The sequence below is a fragment of the Cnephaeus nilssonii genome (assembly GCF_951640355.1).
Source record: "Cnephaeus nilssonii genome assembly, chromosome: 17".
Taxonomy (NCBI): domain Eukaryota; kingdom Metazoa; phylum Chordata; class Mammalia; order Chiroptera; family Vespertilionidae; genus Cnephaeus; species Cnephaeus nilssonii.
The window spans coordinates 25,206,934-25,227,420 of record NC_137088.1 but is presented as its reverse complement, the minus strand read 5'-3'; the positions used below and the strand labels follow the sequence as shown (position 1 = coordinate 25,227,420).

General features: G+C 36.7%; 1 protein-coding gene across 1 annotated transcript in view; it reads left to right on the top strand.

The window, feature by feature from the left end:
* The window catches only part of PIK3R4 (phosphoinositide-3-kinase regulatory subunit 4), a 65,215-nt gene that overhangs the window by 23,912 nt on the left and 20,816 nt on the right, over nt 1-20,487 (top strand). The window contains exons 8-12 of the mRNA XM_079794938.1: nt 4,333-4,478; nt 6,351-6,554; nt 15,125-15,326; nt 17,137-17,324; nt 18,047-18,257. Coding sequence (XP_079651064.1) covers nt 4,333-4,478; nt 6,351-6,554; nt 15,125-15,326; nt 17,137-17,324; nt 18,047-18,257 — 951 coding nt within the window. The remainder of the gene's footprint in view (nt 1-4,332; nt 4,479-6,350; nt 6,555-15,124; nt 15,327-17,136; nt 17,325-18,046; nt 18,258-20,487) is intronic.

The window sequence follows — 20,487 nt, the reverse complement described above, 5'->3', positions numbered from 1 at the left end:
GGTTTGTGTCAGAAGCCAGGATCTGAGTCTCAGGCAGCTCTGTTTCTCAAGATGGCGTGGTCTCTGCGTCCGCACCAGCCGCCGAGAAGTGTCCGCTTTGTGCGCGGGGCTCCGCCGTCTAGGGCTGCCCTGTTCGGGAGCCCCTTGGAAGACCTGCAGATTCTAACTGACCCTATCTCATACACACACACACACCACACACATCTACACTCTCCTCTATGGGTTCCTCACTCACACTCTCTCTCTCCCTACCTTCCTGCCGGTCGCCATCTTTTTAGAAGAATATTCTTATTCTTAGGAGATACAGGCTGTAATATTTAGGAGCAAACTGTTGTGGTATCTCTAATTTTCAAATGGAAGAGAGAAAGGGGTTGGGAAGGAGAAAATGATTGAGAGGGAGGTAGAGGAGAGAGAGAAAGAGAGCGAGCAAGGATGTGTCCTTGATGTTAGCATCGTTAGCAATGGTCTTCAATCATTCTTTTAGTTTGTAACTATAATTTGGTTTGAATTTTTTGATGATTATGTTAAAAATAATTCCAAATTTAATAGAAAATGGTTGAGTATTGGCAATATAATAAAATCTCCATTATATTGAAATATTTTTGATTTTTCGTATGAGCTGCAGAGTGTTGAACCTTAAGGGGTTCATTATCACTATTTAAAAAACAAAACAAAAAACTAGCCTGGCTGGCTTGGCTCCGTGGTTGATTGTTGACCTATGAACCGGGAGATCACGGTTTGATTCCCCGTCACGGCTTGATTCCCTGTGTAGGGCGTGCAGGAGGCAGCTGATTGATGGTTCTCTCTTATCATTGATGTTTCTGTCTCTCTCTCCCTCTCCCTTCCTCTCTGAAATAAAAAAAATATGTTATAAAAGAATTAATAGCAGAATAAAAAATTATTAATATTATAATAAAACAAATGATTTTGAATTTCTGGTCCTGTGTATTGTAAGGCAGATATAGAAAGCATGCATTTTCATGATAATATAGGGTGTCCCCCCAAAAATGTCTACACACTTTGAATGATTATAAAGTCAGTCTTTATTAAGATACTGTTCATTTTCAAAATTTAAAAGAATCTACAGCATTGAATAATTTTTTTGTCACCTGTCCCCAGAAATGTATATATGCTTTGAATAATTATAAAGGCATTGTTTGTATTTCAACTGTGTTTTCAAATTTCCAGTAGCATTTTAGGATGAATTTCCTTTGTTCAAAGCTTAGTCTGGCTGAAAAGAAAGAAACATCAATTGAGCTATCAGCTTTTAAAGTGTGTATACATGTTTTTTGGGCAACCTATATTAATGAGAAGATGTATTGTGTGAACATACATGCACATCTTGCTGCCTGGAATATTTTCCTGCTCGATCTCATTTTTAAATTCTCATATCAGTGCTTTCTTTTTTTCTCCTGTAAGAGGGGCATTACTTCCCAAGGGTCAAGTTTTTCTTGCTTTTGCCTTTGATTCATTCTCTTTAGTTAATATCTTCTGTATATAAATATGTACTCTAGTATATTCTGATTTCACATAAATACATTTCTTCTGTTGATTGATTAATTTGGAAATTATTTTTTATATAATGTAGCTTATAATTGGCATTTTATTTATCTGAAAAATGGATGTCTATCAATTTTTAAGTAAAAACATCATAAAGACAGTTTTTTACCCTCCTCTTTAATTTTAGAGAGTTTTTTCTGGGCCCTGTTATTTCTAGTCATTGATCACATATGTATCTTTAATTTAGCATAAAAACAAATTATTATCTTTAGGTATAGAATAAATCCAGTGTAGTGGTACAGCTTCTTGGATGGGGAACTCCCTTAGAATGAACTAAATTTAGGACCAGCTAAGGGGAAAAAGAAAACTTGCTGAGAATATTTAAGTAAACAATCATTTGTTGTCATTTTAAACTATTTAAAAGAAAAGCAGTTTTTTTGTAATTTAGAAACACCTATTTAAAACAAATGATAAAGTGCACACATCTCTCTGTTAGCATAGTCAGTCTTTGGTATTGATTCTTAAAGGGAATAGTGGTGGTGGTGATGGTGGTGGTGGTGATGGTGATTATCATGATATTTTTGGTAACTCTTTCAAAAACTGTACTCTTCCCACATAGATATTCTGAATACTCACTTTCCCCGATGCTTGTCCCCTGAGAATTGGAATGCGTTGGGTAGAGAAAAGATTGAGTACACTGTTTTTTAGGAAATCCTCTTAATTCTGGTTTCTTGGTGTGTGTTTTTGAGTGTTTAAGGTTCTTTGTATCTATTAGCTACTAATTGATATAATAATGCTATATAGCAATTAGCCACAAAATCTCAGTAAATGCTTCAGTAAATTTCTCATTATGCATCTGTAAGCTGTATGCTTTTGGCTTTGCATCTCCAAACCGTGGTGACTGTGATCCATCTGTCTCATTCTGGGGTTATGTTTTGGGTGATGGCAGAGGTACAAGAAAGCAAGCCTAGCTTTTCAAGCCTCTGTGTTAACATTCCATTGGCCAGAGCAGGTAATATGACTGAGCCAGAAGCATGAATACAAGGCAAGAGTATGGTTGTATAATACAGATAATGGAAAGAATTGGGACCAATAATTCCACCTCACACAGTGCCCAACTCCTGCCAAGTCATTTTGGTCTTAGTTACGTTTTGGAGGTTTTTCGGTGTTTTTCCAGTCCTGATTTTCCCTGTTGTCAAAGGGAAATTACCAGTCCTCCCTATTGGATGTATCAGAGGCTGCAGGATGCTTACAAAATAATTAAAACCTTCTCCATGTGCAGTTAAAAGAATTGGAATGGGAAAATGTTGGAGACATATTTTGAACAATTATTTCTCCTTCCCTTTTTTATGCTATAAGTATTATTAGCACATGACATTGTTCTTATTTTTCTATTGGCATGAATTTCTTATGAAGTTAATATTTTCTAGATACTTTAATTTTCAATTAAATTTATTAATTAGAGAAAGTGAGAAACACTGATTTGTTGTTCTACTTATTTATGCATTCATTGGTTGATTCTTTCTTGTAGGTGCCCTGGGAATTGAACCCGTAACCTTGGCATATGGGGATGATGCTCTAACCAACTGAGCTACCCAGCCAGGGCCAAAACTAATATCCTCTAAATCAGGGGTAGGGAACCTTTTTTTCTGCCAGGGACCATTTGGATATTTATAACGTCATTTGCAGACCATACAAAATTATCAACTTAACAATTAGCCTGCTATATTTTAAACATTTAATTAACTCACCCCTAATGCCTTGGCAGGGCCTGACATTACCCACCCCTGCTCTAAATGCTGATATTTTTGCATGCTCAGACCTAATACAATTTTTTTTTTTTGCATTTAGAAGTTTGAATTTTATTCTAAATCTTCATTTAGTTGAAATCACTGATTTTTGGTGTAGTACACAAAATAGTTAAAAGGGATGAAAAGGCATTCGTTTAATTTTCTGGTTTAATCTTATATTTTAAACTCTTTAAGAAGGAGCATTATGCTTTCTGCCTTGTAGTTTTCATTTATAATGCCTTGCAATATATTAGATTTGATCAAATTGTTACATTAAAAAGAATGTCAGGTGAAATTGTTTCCTAATCGTAATGCTTATGGCTTGGAGAAGAGATGGCTTATTCGTTTCCTTGCTCTTGTGGTAGATGATGTGTCCTTGGACTTCCTCGGGGAAATGGGAGGGGGGAGTAATAGTTTGCTATATAGTGTTGAGACTTTTTATGTCTAATAGTTTCTAATCCAGTCTTTTAAATGAGTAGATGCCCACCCATCTTCAGGCCTGACTAAAAACTATAAATTTAATTCTCAGAAAGGAGGTAGCTGTGTTTGTTGTTGTTGTTAATCCTCACTCAAGGATTTTTTTTCTATTGATTTTTTGAGAGAGTAGAAGAGAGAGGGAGAGACAGAGAGATAAAAATATCGATATGAGAGAGAGACATTGATTGGTTGCCTCCCGCATGCACCCCGACTGGGGCCAGGTATCGAGCCTGCAACTGAGCTATATGCTCTTGACCGAAATCGAACCTGGGACCCTTCAGTCTGTGGTCTGACGCTCTAATCACTGAGCAAAACTGGCTAGGGTAGGAGGTAGCTGTTTTTATTCTTTTATGATATTGCTGAGTTTTATGATAGGGAATATTATATCAGTATGTTCACTTGGTTGAGTTTACGCCTCAGGATAATTGTATGTGAGGGCACCTGATAGTAACATGTGGTATAATCTTTATCATCAGTTGTGTTATAAGGTGAAAATTTATTTATCCTGATAGTTTGAAACTATTTATGAACATTGTTTAAGCCTTATATTGTTTTTCTTCTTTAGCTCCATTTCTGTGTCATCCCAATCTATGGATACGCTATGGTGCTGTGGGATTTATCACAGTGGTAGCTCATCAAATAAACACAGCTGATGTGTATTGTAAACTGATGCCTTACCTTGACCCATATATTACTCAACCAATAATACAGGTAAGCATGTTTCAACTTGGAATTAATCTCCCTCCACACTGCACCATTAAAAAAAAAATTAGAGAGTTTTGTTTTTATTTAAAATTTTAAAGATTTAAATTGGGCTATGGCATTTTCAAATTCATTTCAAGCTAATTAATGTTAATGGATCAAATATTTTGAAGGTGAGAAACGTTCAAGAGACTATTATGTTATGTATCATGTAATGCATAATATAGCAGCCAGTAATTCATACTTTATTTTCTTTCTTATGTGTAATGTTGTAAAGCATTTGCAGTTTGAGTGAAATATAGAAGAAATTATATTAATAGACCTCTGCTTTTATTTGTAAAAGTATAACAGAGTTCAGTCCAAGTCAGCATTTATAAAGAATTAGAAAAGAACCTAACAATTAGAGCCCTGCCCAGCAGTACAGCACTCGATGATAAACTTTGGGTCTTTGGTTTGTACAAGGCAGTTGTTTACCCAACTTGTCAGTGTTTGTACCCTTTATCTTGCTGGACAGCTAACTATCAAAATAGATAATTTAAATTGAGTGGACTGTTGAGGGATTATTCTGGCTGTTAAGACATTCTGAAATGGCCTATTTTTACTGAAGCACTGTTTCTCTTTTGTGAATTCACATGCTTCTGGCTTTCTCCTACTTTTATATCCCAATGTCCCTTCCCTTTTGTTGGAGAAAGTGGCCTTGGATATCCTCTGGACATGAGGAGGATTTGGCTGTGCCTTCAGCCCTTACTGTTCCTTGTAGATTCATCTATTTTTGGGAATCACCATTCTTCATTTTGTAGTTTGTAAAATTTTTTACTTTTACCCTAAGAACAATTTATTTATACATGAAAGATGAATAATATTACTAGAAAATATGTTCCCCCTTTTTTGAAGCTTATTAGTTTCCTTGAAAATCAGGTCTAGAGATTTCTACCACTTTTTAACCACTTATTCTATTTAGAAGTTTGTTTATAAAGTTTTTATAGCACAATGTGAACTGTCTTTTGGATTTAAAAATTACATATATTTTGGTAATAACTTTTAGTTGTGGTTTACTATAATAAATATGACATATAAGTGGTTTGTTAGAAATCTGTACCATTCTGTTTTCTCAGAAATTCTTTTATAATTTTTTTTTGTTTGTTTTTATCAGTGTTTGATATTTTGAAAGGCCAGGATCAGGAGTTGAAAAGCTAATTATCTATATGTTTCATAAATTATATTTTTCTACATTTTTGGATTAGATAAAAGGTAGCCTTTTATGCTGATTTCCACTGGCCAACTCACCAGATTGTTAAATATATCTAAAGAAAGTCCTCTTGATTACTCTTAGTAGTGATTTTCCCTTTTATTATAAATGCATTGACAAGGAGAATATTCTTGGGGATAAGAAAAAAGCAGGATTTTATGAACTCTATGAGAGAGTAGTGATATTTAGAAGTGATTGAAGCTACTGGGAAACCTGATGGCTGCAGGGAAGCCCTGTGACTATTGCGCATCTTTTCTGGATCAGTACCTCTTGGCTGTTAGGCCTATGAGCTGCAGGTGCTTTTTAGATCTAGGAAGTCACTTGACATTTTGGGATATAGAAAAATCTCTTTCATTTTCTAAACTTTCTAGCATAGGTATTAATTATTAGTCTTCCAGTATCACAGACACAGATGTGTACTGAGATGCTAACAATAAAAAGAAGAAAAACCTGAGCTCTTTAAAGGTCACGAGTATTCCTTTTTCTTCTCAACAAAAATTGCAGATGTTCATGTCTTGCATTTTTTTAGAAAACAAATACCTGTGTTAACTTTACATAAATTGTATTGAATTTTAAAATAACTGAACAAAATATTGTAGTTTTGACTGATTCTTTTTATGTTTCTGATACAGATTGAAAGAAAACTTGTTTTACTCAGTGTTTTAAAAGAGCCAGTAAGTCGTTCTATCTTTGATTATGCTTTGAGGTCTAAAGATATTACTAGCTTGTTCAGACATCTTCACATGCGTCAGAAAAAACGGAATGGGTGTCTTCCTGATTGCCCTCCACCTGAGGATCCTGCCATAGCACAGCTTCTGAAGAAACTGCTCTCACAGGTTGTATCATCTTTCTGAAATCTTACATTTAAATGCAAATTTCTTTTATTTAAATCCTCACCCAAGGACTTGCTTAGATAGATAGATAGATAGATAGATAGATAGATAGATAGGCAGGCAAGCAGGCAGGCAGGCAGATTGCAATCAATCGGTTGCCTTCCATTTGCTTCCTGACTGGGGCTCAAACCCGCAACCCAGATATTGCCCTGACCAGGAATTGAACCGGCATCCTTTCAATGCACAGGATGGCAGTCAACTGAGCCAATCCAGCCAGGCTAAATGCAAATTTCATAAAAACATTAAATCATCCATTTAGCTATTAAAAATATTTTTGGTTAATTTGGTTGCATCAGACTAAATAAGTAAATAAATCTGGCAACTGTTTTATGCATTTGCTTTGGTATCTAGGAGATACTAGGATGATGAGAAGTCATTGGGTTGAACTAAATAAGGAATCATGGGAGATCTAATAAGTTTTATTTTCTGATTATTGGCTATAAAAATGAGGGAAAAGGTAGATATAAGCTTAGATTTAATGGTGGTCTTGATTCAGTTCCATATTTCACTAAAAATATAATGAAAATTAATTAGAAACATTGCAGAGCACAGATGCAATGCAGAAAATTCCTGTTTTGTTTCAGTCCAAATTCAGAGAGTTTTCATGGCATGCAAACAGCTGCAATAACTGGAATTTGTAATGCATCCTAAATTGAATAAACCAGTTTACTGCTGTATCTTAAATTCCTCTGAATTTGGATCAATTAACAAATCTTGTTAGAACTATTAAGTAATCTTTTTATTATATTTGTCATTAGTAGGGTCTGTCTAGAAATATTAAGTCTAGTTTTAGCATCCTGTTTTAAGAGGGATGTGTGGAACCTACAGAATTCAAGATAGGAAAAAAAAAAGATTAGCAATAAAGAATACAATTTCTGAATAAATGCTTCATGAGCCATAAAGCAAATTCTGAGAGACAACTTTAATGACTGTCTTTAAGTCTGCAAGACGTTTTGGTTAATAGAATGCTTGTCAGTCATGTCTTGTCTAGGGAGAAAAGTTGATGAGAAAATGCTTCAATTGCAGAGAGAGAATATGATCAGTTTTGGGGTGTAAATCCTTTCTTGTATTGTACCTGTCACTGAATATCCAGTACTGCTTGATGCCCAACAGTGATTGAGTATATGAACAGGCTCCTACGAGAGGCCAGTCATTAACTGTTTTGGTTCTTTTTAGGTTTAAATTTTGCTGGAAGCTTGAGCTGTCTCTGAATATCCCTTCCAGGCCAGTGGTTCTGTTTCCTATATATTAGGAGACTTAATTTGATGTGACTTGAATCGCCAAAGAGCTTTTTCTTTGGTTTTCTTTTAACCTTGGCTCTTACAGTAGATGTATTTTATATTTTAGAAAGCAAATAATGGAAAATTGGATAGTGAATCCCATTTTTCTGTTGTTTCTCCTGAGTAAGTAATTCTTAAAAATATTTCAGCATGCAGTAAAAACTACCCCAATTTAGATGTTTCTTTGGGCTTAGATGGTGTGATTTTTTATATTCCTCTCCCTCCTTCAAATCTTGTATATTAATTTAAAAGCTTCTGTACTGAAATTTCCTTTTCATTGTAAATCATTGGTTACTTCATGGATCCTCTCTGGCCTCTAATTTTTGCTTTTCACCTTGCTGTGGGTGTAGGTTTTGCTACTGATGTGGGTGAAAGGAGGGAGAAGAAAGGAGCAGTTTTCATAACCTTGCAACTTCCTACTGTTCTCCCAAACCTACCATTGCTGCTCCCTTGGTGCCAGCCTCCATGATGATATCACTAAAACTCACTGACTTCTGTTCCTCTAAATGTTTGCTTGATATATTAATTTGTTTGTGGTTTATCCCCTCATTTGTATGAGTGGGGAAAGAGGAACATGTAATCCCTTGTTTTATGTTATTTCTGTTAATAACATAAACAGAAGTTTTAGGAGACACCTAAGGGTTGAGTGGTTTGTTTCAAGGGACAGGTGCTGCTAGTAGAAGGAAGAGCAGGCCAGAATCTCAGAGGTCCTCAGAAGTAACAGAAAAACATCAGCTTTCGTTTTTCATGAACCTATGAGTCTACCACTGTAGTTGGTACTGTCTAAAGTATGTGACTGTTCTTAAAATGAACTTGAACAGCAGGTGTGATCCCCATTTTATAGATAAGGAAACTAAGAATCAGTGAAGGTAGTTAACTTGACTATGCTCACACAGTTCATTAAATTTCAAAGCTGAGATTTAAACCTAAACCTGTCTAACTCCAAAGCCCATGTTCCTATACCGTGTTGTCTTGCTTCTCAAAGTAAACAAAGGACAGGGAACTAAGACTGAGAAGCTTTCATAGGTTTTGTGTGGACTTAGGAAGAAGTTCATGTGCAACTCATCTCTTTGCCTTCACTTCTTTTTGGTTCTTGCAATACCTGAGTTTCTTGGGACTACTAGCGGAATTGAGTCCTTGTTCCTAATATCAGGGCTACAGAGGGAAAAGACATGTGTATAGCCTCCACAAGTGGGAATTCTGAATATTCCTACAGATTTTTTTTTCTTTTTTTAACTTGGGGTTTTACAGTGATTGTTTGTAGAGAACTACACTTGATATACATCATGGGTAAAATAGGCCTTTGTAGACCAGCCTGCCATTGTTTCTATGGGAAAATGTGTTCAGCGTTCCAGATAATAGACTTAAAGTACACTTTTGGAACATTACCCATATGGAAGTTGGAATTTGTACTCCAGATTTTCAGTAGTACTTAGCATCTGGAGATGACACATGGCAGGGCTGTTTAGATAGATCTCAGCTACAAGAGCTCCTTGTTCTGTTCGTATCTATTTGGTTGGACTCTAATACAGAATACAAATGATTTCACTCCTAATTTTGAAAGTAACAAATACTTTACATTTTAAACTTATTTTAATAACTTTTGATTGTATATTATATATACAAGATATAAAATTGAAAAGATATAAAATTGAAGATATGTAATTTGTAAGTTCTCTTCCAATCTCTGACCTTTAGCTACCCAGTTTCTTTGTCTATTAATTGTGAATTCTGTGTTGTTGGGTGCTGAATTTCTTTATATAGTGTTAGATTTCTCCTGTTGTACAGTTAAGTTATAGTAACCAGTTTGAGCCTTGCCTTTAAGCTTTGTTAGGACAGATTCAGAGCAACCTTTGGTTAATGTCCAGTTTAGTCCAACTACTAAGGACTTCTGAGGACATGATGCTCTGTGTAGTAAGAGGTCTTTCTCTGGCTGGTGGGAACATGAATGATTCCCACCCCTAAGTGAGGTTTGGGAATTGTTTGGCTTACTCCTTTCTTGTTGCTCTTTCCCGGCCTCAGGTAATTTTCTCTCATGTGTACATTGTTCAGTACAGACATACCTTGGAGACACTGTGGGTTAAGTCCAGACCATTTCAGTAAAGCAAATAACTGCAATAAAGCTAGTCACACAAGTTGTTTTCCCCCCAGTGTATATAAAATTTATGTTCACACTACACTGTAATCTATTAAGTGTGCAATAGCATTATGTCTAAAAATATATACTGTACACACCTTAATTAAATAATACTTTGTTGCCCTAGCCAGTTTGGCTCAGTGGATAGAGCGTCGGCCTGCGAACTGAAAGGTCCCAGGTTCGATTCTGGTCAAGGGCACATGCCTGGGTTGTGGGCTTGATCCCTTGTGGGGGACTTGCAGGAGGCAGCCGATCCATGATTCTCTCTCATCATGGATGTTTCTGTCTCTCTCTCCCTCTTCCTTCCTCTCTGAAATCAATAAAAATATATTAAAAAAAATAATAATACTTTGTTGCTGAAAAATGCTAAGCATTATCAGAGCCTTAAGTGAGTTGTAATTTTTTTTGCTGTTAGAGGGTCTTATCTCTATGTTGATGGCTGTTGATTGATCAAGGTGGTGGTTCCTGAAGGTTGGGGTTGGTTGTGGCAGTTTCTTAAAATAAGGCAAGAAGTTTGCCACATTGATTGACTCTTCCTTTTACAAATGATTTCCCTGTGGCATGTGATGCTGTTTAATAGTGTTTTACCCACAGTAGAACTTCTTTCAAAATTGGAGTCAATCCTCTCAGACCCTGCCACTGCTTTATCAATTTATTTAATACTAGAGGCCCAGTTCATGAAATTTGTGCACGGTCTGTGTGTGTGTGTGTCCCTCAGCCTGGCCTGTGCCTTCTTGTGCTACTCCCCCTCCCCCGCCACCAGTCGCCCCCCTCTGCGGGCGACAGGCATGGGGTGCAATTGCTTGGCTGGCCTGGGCCTCCCCCTGTGAGGTGATCGCTGGCCGGCCCCTTCACACCAGGCACAGTGCCACTGACTGGTGGCCTGGGCCTCCCTCTGCGGGGCTATCTTGGGGCGATGGCAGGGCCTCTGACCAATCGCATTGCACCCGCCTTGGCGTGTCATAGCGTGGTCATCGGAAGGTCATCTGGACAGTTGTTCTGCTGTTTGGTCTATTTGCATATTATGCTTTTATGATTATAGATTCTAAGTCCTTTGTCATCATTTCAACAGTCTTCACCAGGAGTGGAATCCATCTTAAGATACTACTTTCTTTGCTCATACGTAAGAAGCAACTTTGCATCCATTAGAGGTTAATCATGAGATTTCAGTAATTCAGTCACATCCTCAGGCCCCGCTTCTAATTCTAGTTCTCTTGTTATTTCCACCACATCTGCACTTACTTCCTCCCTGAAGTGTTGAATCCCTCAGTCATTCATGGGTTGGAATGAACTTTTTCCAAACTCCTATTAATGTTGATATTGTGACCTCTTCCTGTGAACCACAAAGGCTCTTTTTAAAACAAAACAAACAAAAAATTTTTTATTGATTTTTAGAAAGAGGGAAAGAGAGATGGGGGGGGGGGGAGAGAGAGAGAGAGAGAGAGAGAGAGAGAGAGAGAGAGAGAGAGAGAGAGAGAGAGAGAAAGAAACATTGATGTGAGAGTGCAAGATCAATTGGCCACTTCCTGCATGCTCCCTACTGGTGATTGTGCCCGAAATCTGGGAAGGTGCCCTGACTGGGAATTGAACCAGCAACCTTTTGGTGCACGGGACGATGCCCAACTGAGCCACACTGGCAAGGGCCCATGAATGTTCATAATGGCATCCAGAATGGTGAATCCTTTCCAGAAGGTTTTTAATTCATTTTGCCTAAATCCATCAAAGGAAACACTACCTCTGGCAGCTGTAGCCTTCCGAAATAATGTATTTCTTAAATTGTAAGACTTCAAAGTTGAGATTACTCTTTGATCGATGGGCTGAAGAATGGATGTTGTGTTAGGAGTCATGAAAACAACATTAATCTTCTTGTACATTTCCATTAGAGCTCTTGGGTAACTAGTACGTTGTCAGTGAGCAGTAATATTTTGAAAGGAAGTTTTTTTTTTAGCAGTAGGTTTCAACAGTGGGCTTAAAATAGTCAACCATGTTTTAAACAGAAATGATGTCATATCTGTTTTGTTATTCCATTTATAGAGCATAGGCAGAGTAGATTTAGCATAATTCTTTAGGGTCCAAGGATTTTCACAATAGTAAATGAGCGTTGGCTTCAACTTAAAGTCACCAGCTGCATTAGCCCCTGACAAAAGAATCTGCCTGTCCTTTGAAGCTTTGAAGCCAAGTATTGACTTCCTTTTCTAGCTGTGAAAGTCCTAGATGGCATCTTCTATTAGAAGGCAGTTTTGTCTACATTGAAAATCTTGTTTAGTGTAGCCATCTTCATGAATTACCTTAGCTAGCTTTTCTGGATGACTTGCTGTAGCTTCTACATCAGCACTTGCCATGTCACCTTGCACTTTTATGTTATGGAACTGCTTCTTTCCTTCAAACTCACGAACCAACCTCTGCAAGCTTCAAACTTTTCTTCTGCAGCTTCCTCCCCTCTCTCAGCCTTCACAGAATGGAGGAAAGTTTGTGTGTTCCCCGGAGTAGCACTTTTAATTTCCTTCAAGAACTTTTTCTGTGCATTTATAATTTGGCTGTTTGGCACAAGAGGACAAGCTTTTGATCTATCTCAGCTTGGACATGCCTTCCTCCCTAAGCTTAATGATTTCTAGCTTTTGATTTAAAGTGAGAGATGTGAGACTCTTCCTTTCACTTGAACACTTAGGGGCCATTTAGGTTATTAATTAAGGTTATTAATTGACCTAATTTCAATATTTTTGTGCCTCAGGAATAGGGAGGCCCAAAGAGAGTGAGAGAGATAGGGAACAGTAGGTCTGTGGAACAGTCAGAACACACACAGTTACCCATTAAATTTGTCATTTTATATGGTCACAGTTTGTGGCACCCCAAAACAGTTACAGTAATAAAAAATCATTGATAACAGATCACCATAACAAATATAGTAATGAAAAAATTGTGAGAATTACCAATTGCAGAGTCATGAAGTGAGCAAATGTTACTGGAAAAATGGCACCGATAGATTTGTTGCAGGGTTGCCAAAATCCTTTAATTTGTAAAAAATGCAATATCTGCAAAGTGCAATTAAAGGAGGTATGTCTGTATTAATAAGGCAAAGACTTGAGGAGACACCTCTATAGCTCTTGCTCTCTGCCAGATCCATCCTCTATCCAGTTTTTGGATCCTCACATTTAACCTTTTGGCTTCCTTGAACTCTGACTCTCTTGAACTCAGCTCTACTATACTCTTGAGTTTTCCCTTCTTTTTCCATGGCCTGGTAACTCTCTGAAAAGTATGCTGGGACAGTTATGGAACTCATCTTTATTTTTGAGATCACAGCCCTGTTCTGCCTGTTTTCCAGGACTGAAAAGTGTTGTTTCATATTTTTTGTCCAGATTTATTTATTCATTCATTCATTCATTCATTCATTTATTTTGATATCAGAAATGAAGGGAGGGGGAGAGAGAGATAGAAACATCGGTGATGAGAATTATTGATTGGCTGCCTCCTGCACACCCCCACTGGGGATCGAGCCCAGGACTGAAAAGTGTTGTTTCATATTTTTTGTCCAGTTTTATTTATTTGTTTATTTATTTATATTGATATCAGAAATGAAGGGAGAGGGAGAGAGAGATATAGAAACATCGGTGATGAGAATAATTGATTGGCTGCCTCCTGCACACTCCCACTGGGGATGAGCCCACAACCTGGGCATGTGCCCTGACCAGGAATTGAATCCTCCACCTTTTGCTGCACTATGCTCCAACCAACTGAGCCACACTGGCCAGGGCACTTAGCAAAATACTTTTAAGGTTTCTGCATGTTGTGGCATATATCAGTGCTTCATTCCTTTTAATGGTCTTCACAATGGCTCTCCCTTTTGTGGTCTCTCTCTTGTGAACTAAAATAGAGACTAAAAAAAGAATGAAAGTCTTACTATAGCTAAAAAACTGTATTAAGCAGATTGCATGTGGAGAAGTGAAAATAAATGACTTTCAGGTTAATGTTAGAAAACAATCACTCAAGGTTCTCTCTGTGATTATTGTACTTCAATGCAATTTTTTATTATTTCTCAGCTTTCTAACTTTCTAGTGTTTTGTGTGGTTTTGTTTTTTTTTTTTTTTTTTGGTCTTACTGTGACTGTGGATTGTGACTATTGCTTTAAACTCTAGATTGAGGCTTCGGGAATTGCCATTTACATTGTAGTAATTTTTTATTTGCATAATAACATTCTAGAGGATTCTGTGCATGGTTGGAAAGTTAAGAAAATGCAGAATTGTTCCATTTACGAGAATACTTAAGTTGCACATTGAATAAATTATTTAAATTAATTATTTAGTATTTATTAGCTGTTTCAAGTTTTCTAAGTGTCTTAGGTGGATTAACGTATAAAAAATTCATAATGACTTTGTCAGATAGGTGCTAGCAGTTATCTTCATTTTACAGATAAATAAGTAGGGGTACATAGAAATTGGATATGTTGCCCAAGGTCACACAGGTATACAAGTAACAGAGTTGGGATTTGAACCTAGGCAGTCTGACTCCAATTATAGTAGTGTTATCCTAAAATGCTAGTTGCTCACATCTGCATTTCAGCCACCATGCCTATCAATTCCTGAGGTGTGTAATATGTTTTCTTTATATGCAGTGCTCTCACACAGTATCTCATTAAATATTCTCAACACTTCTCGGAGCAAGGTGGACTTAGGTATACTTGTTTTTTTTTTGTTTAAAAGTGTATTTCCAGATTTATTGTTTAGATACTTAACATTTGTGTATTCAAAGTTATATATTAAAGATCTACTTGATACCAGGCACTGCATTAAGTTCTTTGGAGATTTCTAAAATGGATTATACTTGAATGCTCTCATTTAGAAAAAATGTTAGGATATAAATTATAATACAAAATAGAAAGTGTCCTACTGGAGAGAGTGTGTTCTGGAAGACCAGAGTAGTGAGATGTATTTCTGTATTGCTACTTTCTTTTTTTCTTGCCTGTTGCTTGCTTCATTTTACCATGCTGACTCTGAGAATTTTAAATTGGGTAATTTCACCCTTCAGTTCTCAGTCATTCCGAGGCTTGTTGTTACTATTTGCAAAAATAACCTAGAACATATGGTTTTATTTGGTTTTAGGGAATGACAGAGGAAGAGGAAGACAAACTTTTGGCACTAAAAGACTTCATGATGAAATCTAACAAAGCAAAGGCCAATATAGTGGACCAGAGCCATCTTCATGATAGTAGTCAGAAAGGCGTAATTGACTTGGCTGCCTTGGGCATAACTGGGAGACAAGTAGATCTTGTTAAAACCAAACAGGAACCAGATGACAAGCGAGGTTAGTACATTTGTGTGTGTAGCTTGTAATTATTAGTTATTTCATAAAGCTACTGTTAGCTAATTAGTAATAAAATAAAAGTCACATATCCTAGATATAGAACTTTCATATACAGCGAGTGACTCCATTATGTAGTAGGAAGATTTGGGGGAGGAAAAGTGGAGAAGTGAACTACAGGTTAAAGGTAAAGTAACCTGTCAAAGTCATGGCTCTGTATGTGTCAGAATCAGATTCAAATCAAAGCTTGACTCTAAAGCTCTACTCTTGTAATAAAATCATGTTGCCTCTCTGGAGGTATATGACTGAAGGTGAAATTCTATTTTTTAATCCTTTAAGCACTAACCCAAAGTGAGTAGTTTATGTAAAATGAAATGTTTCTAGTTTGTTATTAGTGAGTAATGTCCAGTGATTTGAAAAGAATAGTCTTGTTATTAACGATGAAATACAAGAAAGTGAAGACCAGAGAAGCCTTAATCATTTGAAGTCTCTAGATTTAGAATTGTCAGGTCTTGTAATGGTGACACTGACCTTGATTATATGAGGTTTTTAAGATCTCAAGCCTTTTTCCCTTAACCCTTTTTGGAGATGTACTCACTTCCAAGTACATGTTTTTAAAAATTCCTCTATTCAAGTATCAGCTTATGAGGGCAGCTGATGAATTATATTTAAAATAAACCTCTAATTGCCAAATTTGGGATAAAGTATTTGCTACTTAATTATCAATGGTTTGCATTCGCAATAAGTAAAGCATTGCATTTAATAAGAAAATGGAAGCACTGCCACAAGAAAAATAGTGAAGGATTTGAACATACAACTAATAGAATAATAGAAATGCATATGTTTGAAAAGGTAAATAAATGCGAATTAAGACAGTGAGATGCCATTTTCTGCTTATATGATTAGCAAAGACTGATGCCTAGCGTTAACAAAGGGTGTATGGAAATAGGTATTTCATACACTGTAGATGAGATTATAAATTGAACATACTCTTGTTAGAAGGCAATGTCCTTACCCTTGGACTCACTGTTTTCAGTTCTGGAAATTTCTTCTAAGAAAAACTAACATACATGTGAAGAAATATGTATACAGATGTTTTCAGTGGAAAAAAAGAAAAAAAAGAAATGAAGTGTACATTGATAGGGATTGGTGAAATAAATGTTCAACATATTTAGTTAACTAGAAGAAAAAGCAAGTTGTGAAATAGCATATATTATGTTTGTAAAATAATATGGCAGTGTATCACTAAACTATATAGTTTATGAGGTATACAAACTTATGGGAGTACTTCATATTATATTTTGGTAATTCTGGAACTTTGTGTTACTTAATATACATTTTGTAATTGGACAAAGATGATTTCTTATCTGTTTATGGTCAGGAGGTAGCTGTATAACAATTGATTTTTTATTCTAATTTTACTTTGTTTTCTTCAGCAACCAATCCTGGAAATAGGTCATATTTAGCAGTGTGGTCATTGACATTTGAAAAAGTTATTTTTGTTATTAGTTTGTCAGATGAAGTGTTACTTGAAAGTGAGCTAGCCTTGGGAAACTAGGAAGCAATCAGGTCTAATTATTAACACCATTGAAAGTGCATCTGTTCCATCTGTCCTAGGGATGAAGCGAGAGTTAATGAGTTTTAATATAAATATAAACATAAATATATTGGAGATCATAAAGAACAAATAGGGTGAAAGTCCATTGCTGTCTCTCCCCCACCAAAAAAACAAAACAAAACAAAAAACAAAAGCAATAAAATACATACTGGTTTTAGAGGTTTCCTTCAGTCTATTCTGAATCTGTTTTTGTAGCTAGAAAACATGTGAAACAAGACTCAAATGTCAATGAAGAATGGAAAAGCATGTTTGGGTCACTGGAACCACCGACCATCCCACAGGCCCTGCCTAAAGGGAGTGACCAGGAGGTGATTCAGACTGGGAAGCCTTCTCGTTCCGAGTCCTCTGCTGGCATTTGTGTCCCCTTGTCAACTTCTCCGCAGGTACTGTCACCTAGTTAATAGTCTTCCTTTTGGATGTTTAAAGGCTGTGTACTGTACTGTAGGAGGACATGTTTCTTTTTAAGACAGGTTTATGTTTAATTTTATAGCCAAGGGGAAATAAGTTATTGAAAGCATCAAAAAGGGTCTTGTTTTAGAGTACTCACTAATAAAGTGATTTGAAATTGTGACTGGAGACATCATTATGAACTGTGATTATAAATTAGTGTGCAGTGAACCTTTTAATTCTCTTTTTATTCTTCCTCTAGTATAACATCGTTATATCTGTAAATAACAAAAACGCTTCTGGGAAGAAAAGTCCCAGGTTTGCCCTGTGTGAGAATAACATGATGATTTAGATATATTTGAAGTAAATTTGTAATTTAAGGTAACTCTTCCCTAGCCAGTCATATCTTAAATGAAAATATTTACTGAACAAACGGATAACATTCTATTCTTTTCACTTAACTTAATGAGGATTTTGTTTAATGTTATTGCTACACTGATTTTTTTAATGTAGAAGTTTGCATATGTAATATTGTAGTTAAACTTAATTTTAACTAGGTTTTCATTGAAAGCGTCATTGTATTTGAATATATTTAAAAATCAGTATATTAATAAGGACAAAAAGCTGATTTAATGAATAAAGAGAACTTAGGTACATTTTTATCAACAGATATACTTTGCTTATGATATAAATACCTATAATTCTATTTGTTTTGTAGCTTCCAGAAGTGACACATGCCCAAAGTAGAAAACCAACAATACAGGTTTTAAGTAGTACAATTTTACCGTCCACCTACCAGATTCGGATCACGACTTGTAAAACTGAGCTTCAGCAACTCATACAACAAAAGCGGGAGCAGTGCAATGCTGAGAGAATAGCTAAGCAGATGATGGAAAATGCAGAGTGGGAGAGTAAACCACCACCGCCTGGTAAGGTGCCATTGCTAGGCAGTTGTATTCCAGCCTGGATGCTGAAGCCTAGAATCTAATGCAGGGTACTGATAATTAACTACCAGGCAGAGGGAGTCAGAACAGACTGCCACTTTGGAAGCCTAGAGGAGGAAGCAGTAAGTGAGAAGTCTAAAGTCATTAATTGTGGAGTTTGGATCATCTTAGCTGTAGGGGCAACTTGCTGTGTCTTGTTTAAGTCACTGTTTTAGCCTGTCTGTGGCCCATTTTCCCCATTTACCAAGTTAGGTTTCACCTGCTAGCTTTAATGCTATACTGCTTTCTCATTGAATGTCAGGCTTCTTTTTCACCTTTTAATTTCTGAAGGGTTTAACATCTTAATTTTCTTTTAATTAATCCTTATTGGAGGATATATTTTTCCAATTGACTTTTTTTTTGGAAGAGAGAGGGAAAGACAGAAACATTGATATGAGAGAAACACATCTATTGGTTGCCTCCTGCACGAGCACCAACCAGGCCCTGGGCTGGGGAGGAGCCTGCAACTAAGGCAAGTGCCCTTGACCAGAATCCAATCCAGGACCCTTTGGTCTGCAGGCCGACACTCTATCCACTGAGCCAAACCAGCTAGGGCAACATCTTAATTTTCTTTTAAAAAATGATTAAAAACATAGAAAATTATGGGTGCTTTGAAAAGAAAACAAAATTACCTATACCCAACCATTCAACTATTATCAACATTAAGATTTTGGGGGAAATACTCCTACATGCTGAGATTTGAAAGAAAGTTAGGTATTTCAGATGAAAACGTGGCTCAGTTATGACTTCCCAGTTTAATGTGGTAGAGCTAGTCTTTCATATTAGATTTGCAGATTTTGAAAAACATTTTTAATGAGTTTCTATGAATAGATTTTTTTTTAATATATATATATATTTTATTGATCTTTTACAGAGAGGAAGAGAGAGGGATAGAGAGCTAGAAACATCGATGAGAGAGAAACATCGATCAGCTGCCTCCTGCACACCCCCTACTGGGGATGTGCCCGCAACCAAGGTACATGGCCTTGACCGGAATCGAACCTGAGACCCTTCAGTCCGAAGGCCGACGCTCTATCCACTGAGCCAAACCGGTCTTGGCTATGAATAGATTTTTAATAATAAAAATTTATCTTGAATATTGAGGAGAAATGTATAGTGTGGTTATGTATAGAGATTTAAAATTATGTGAATTTCCATAGGCTTCTATTGTGAACTCAGGGAAAATGTTGGTATAGATAAATGATTTAAAGATTTAGAAAATATTGTTAAGTGGTTAGTGGCATTTTGAAGTCACATAAATTTTCTTATCAAAATAAATATACTGGAATATTTAAGTTATTTCTGTAATATAGTTCAATATTATTTACCAACACTGCTTTTAAAAAAAGTTGACCGCAAGCTATTTTATTTTTTGATAGAACCTGTCTTTTTTAAGTGGCATTTTGTACTTTAAGTGGAGCTGTTATACATTTCATACATTAATCACAGAAAAGGTGTCAAATTTTGTGGTTCAAGAAATGTGCAGTGACTGTTGGGCTCTTACTTTTTTCCCCCACACTTGAGTTGTTGTGTGAAATTGATTTTCTCTAGAGGGAAATGTTCAACCTAGCCTGGGAGATTATCTAGACTTCCTGGCAAAGTGTTTTGATAGTTTTCAAATCCAGCATATCTTCCTTAAAAATCATATCCAGCTGTTCTTCTCACACATGTGGGTTAGAGATCCAAGGGGAGACATTGTATTTTTTATCTTAGTGTAAGCCAAGTTTGGAAGTAGTCTTGGTTTCATTTTTGTTTCTTGATAAAAAAGAATTTCATCCTAAAATGACATTGTTATTACTTAAGTAGGCACAGTGCTAACTCTTAATATAGTATGATCTTGAGAGTAGCATTCTGTTTTGTTTTATTTTAAAACTAGTAGCCCATTTGCAGGATTCAAGCCTGCAAGCGGCCGCTTCAGCCGCGTGCACTGCCGCTGCCGTAGCCTTGGGGCCACCACACCTGCAACCGCGCGCCACTGCCGCCTGCCTTGCTCCGCCCCGCCTTGCTCCGCCCCGCCCCGCTCCGCCGCACCCCGCCCTGATGGCGGGTGGCCAGTGGAAAACTGCTGCTGGCGGAAAACTGGTGCCGGCAGCCACGCAATTGGCCACCCTGAGTTCCACCACCAGTGTCTTCCGCTGGCCGCATGGGTCCTTCCGCAGCGTTGGCTTGAGTCCCC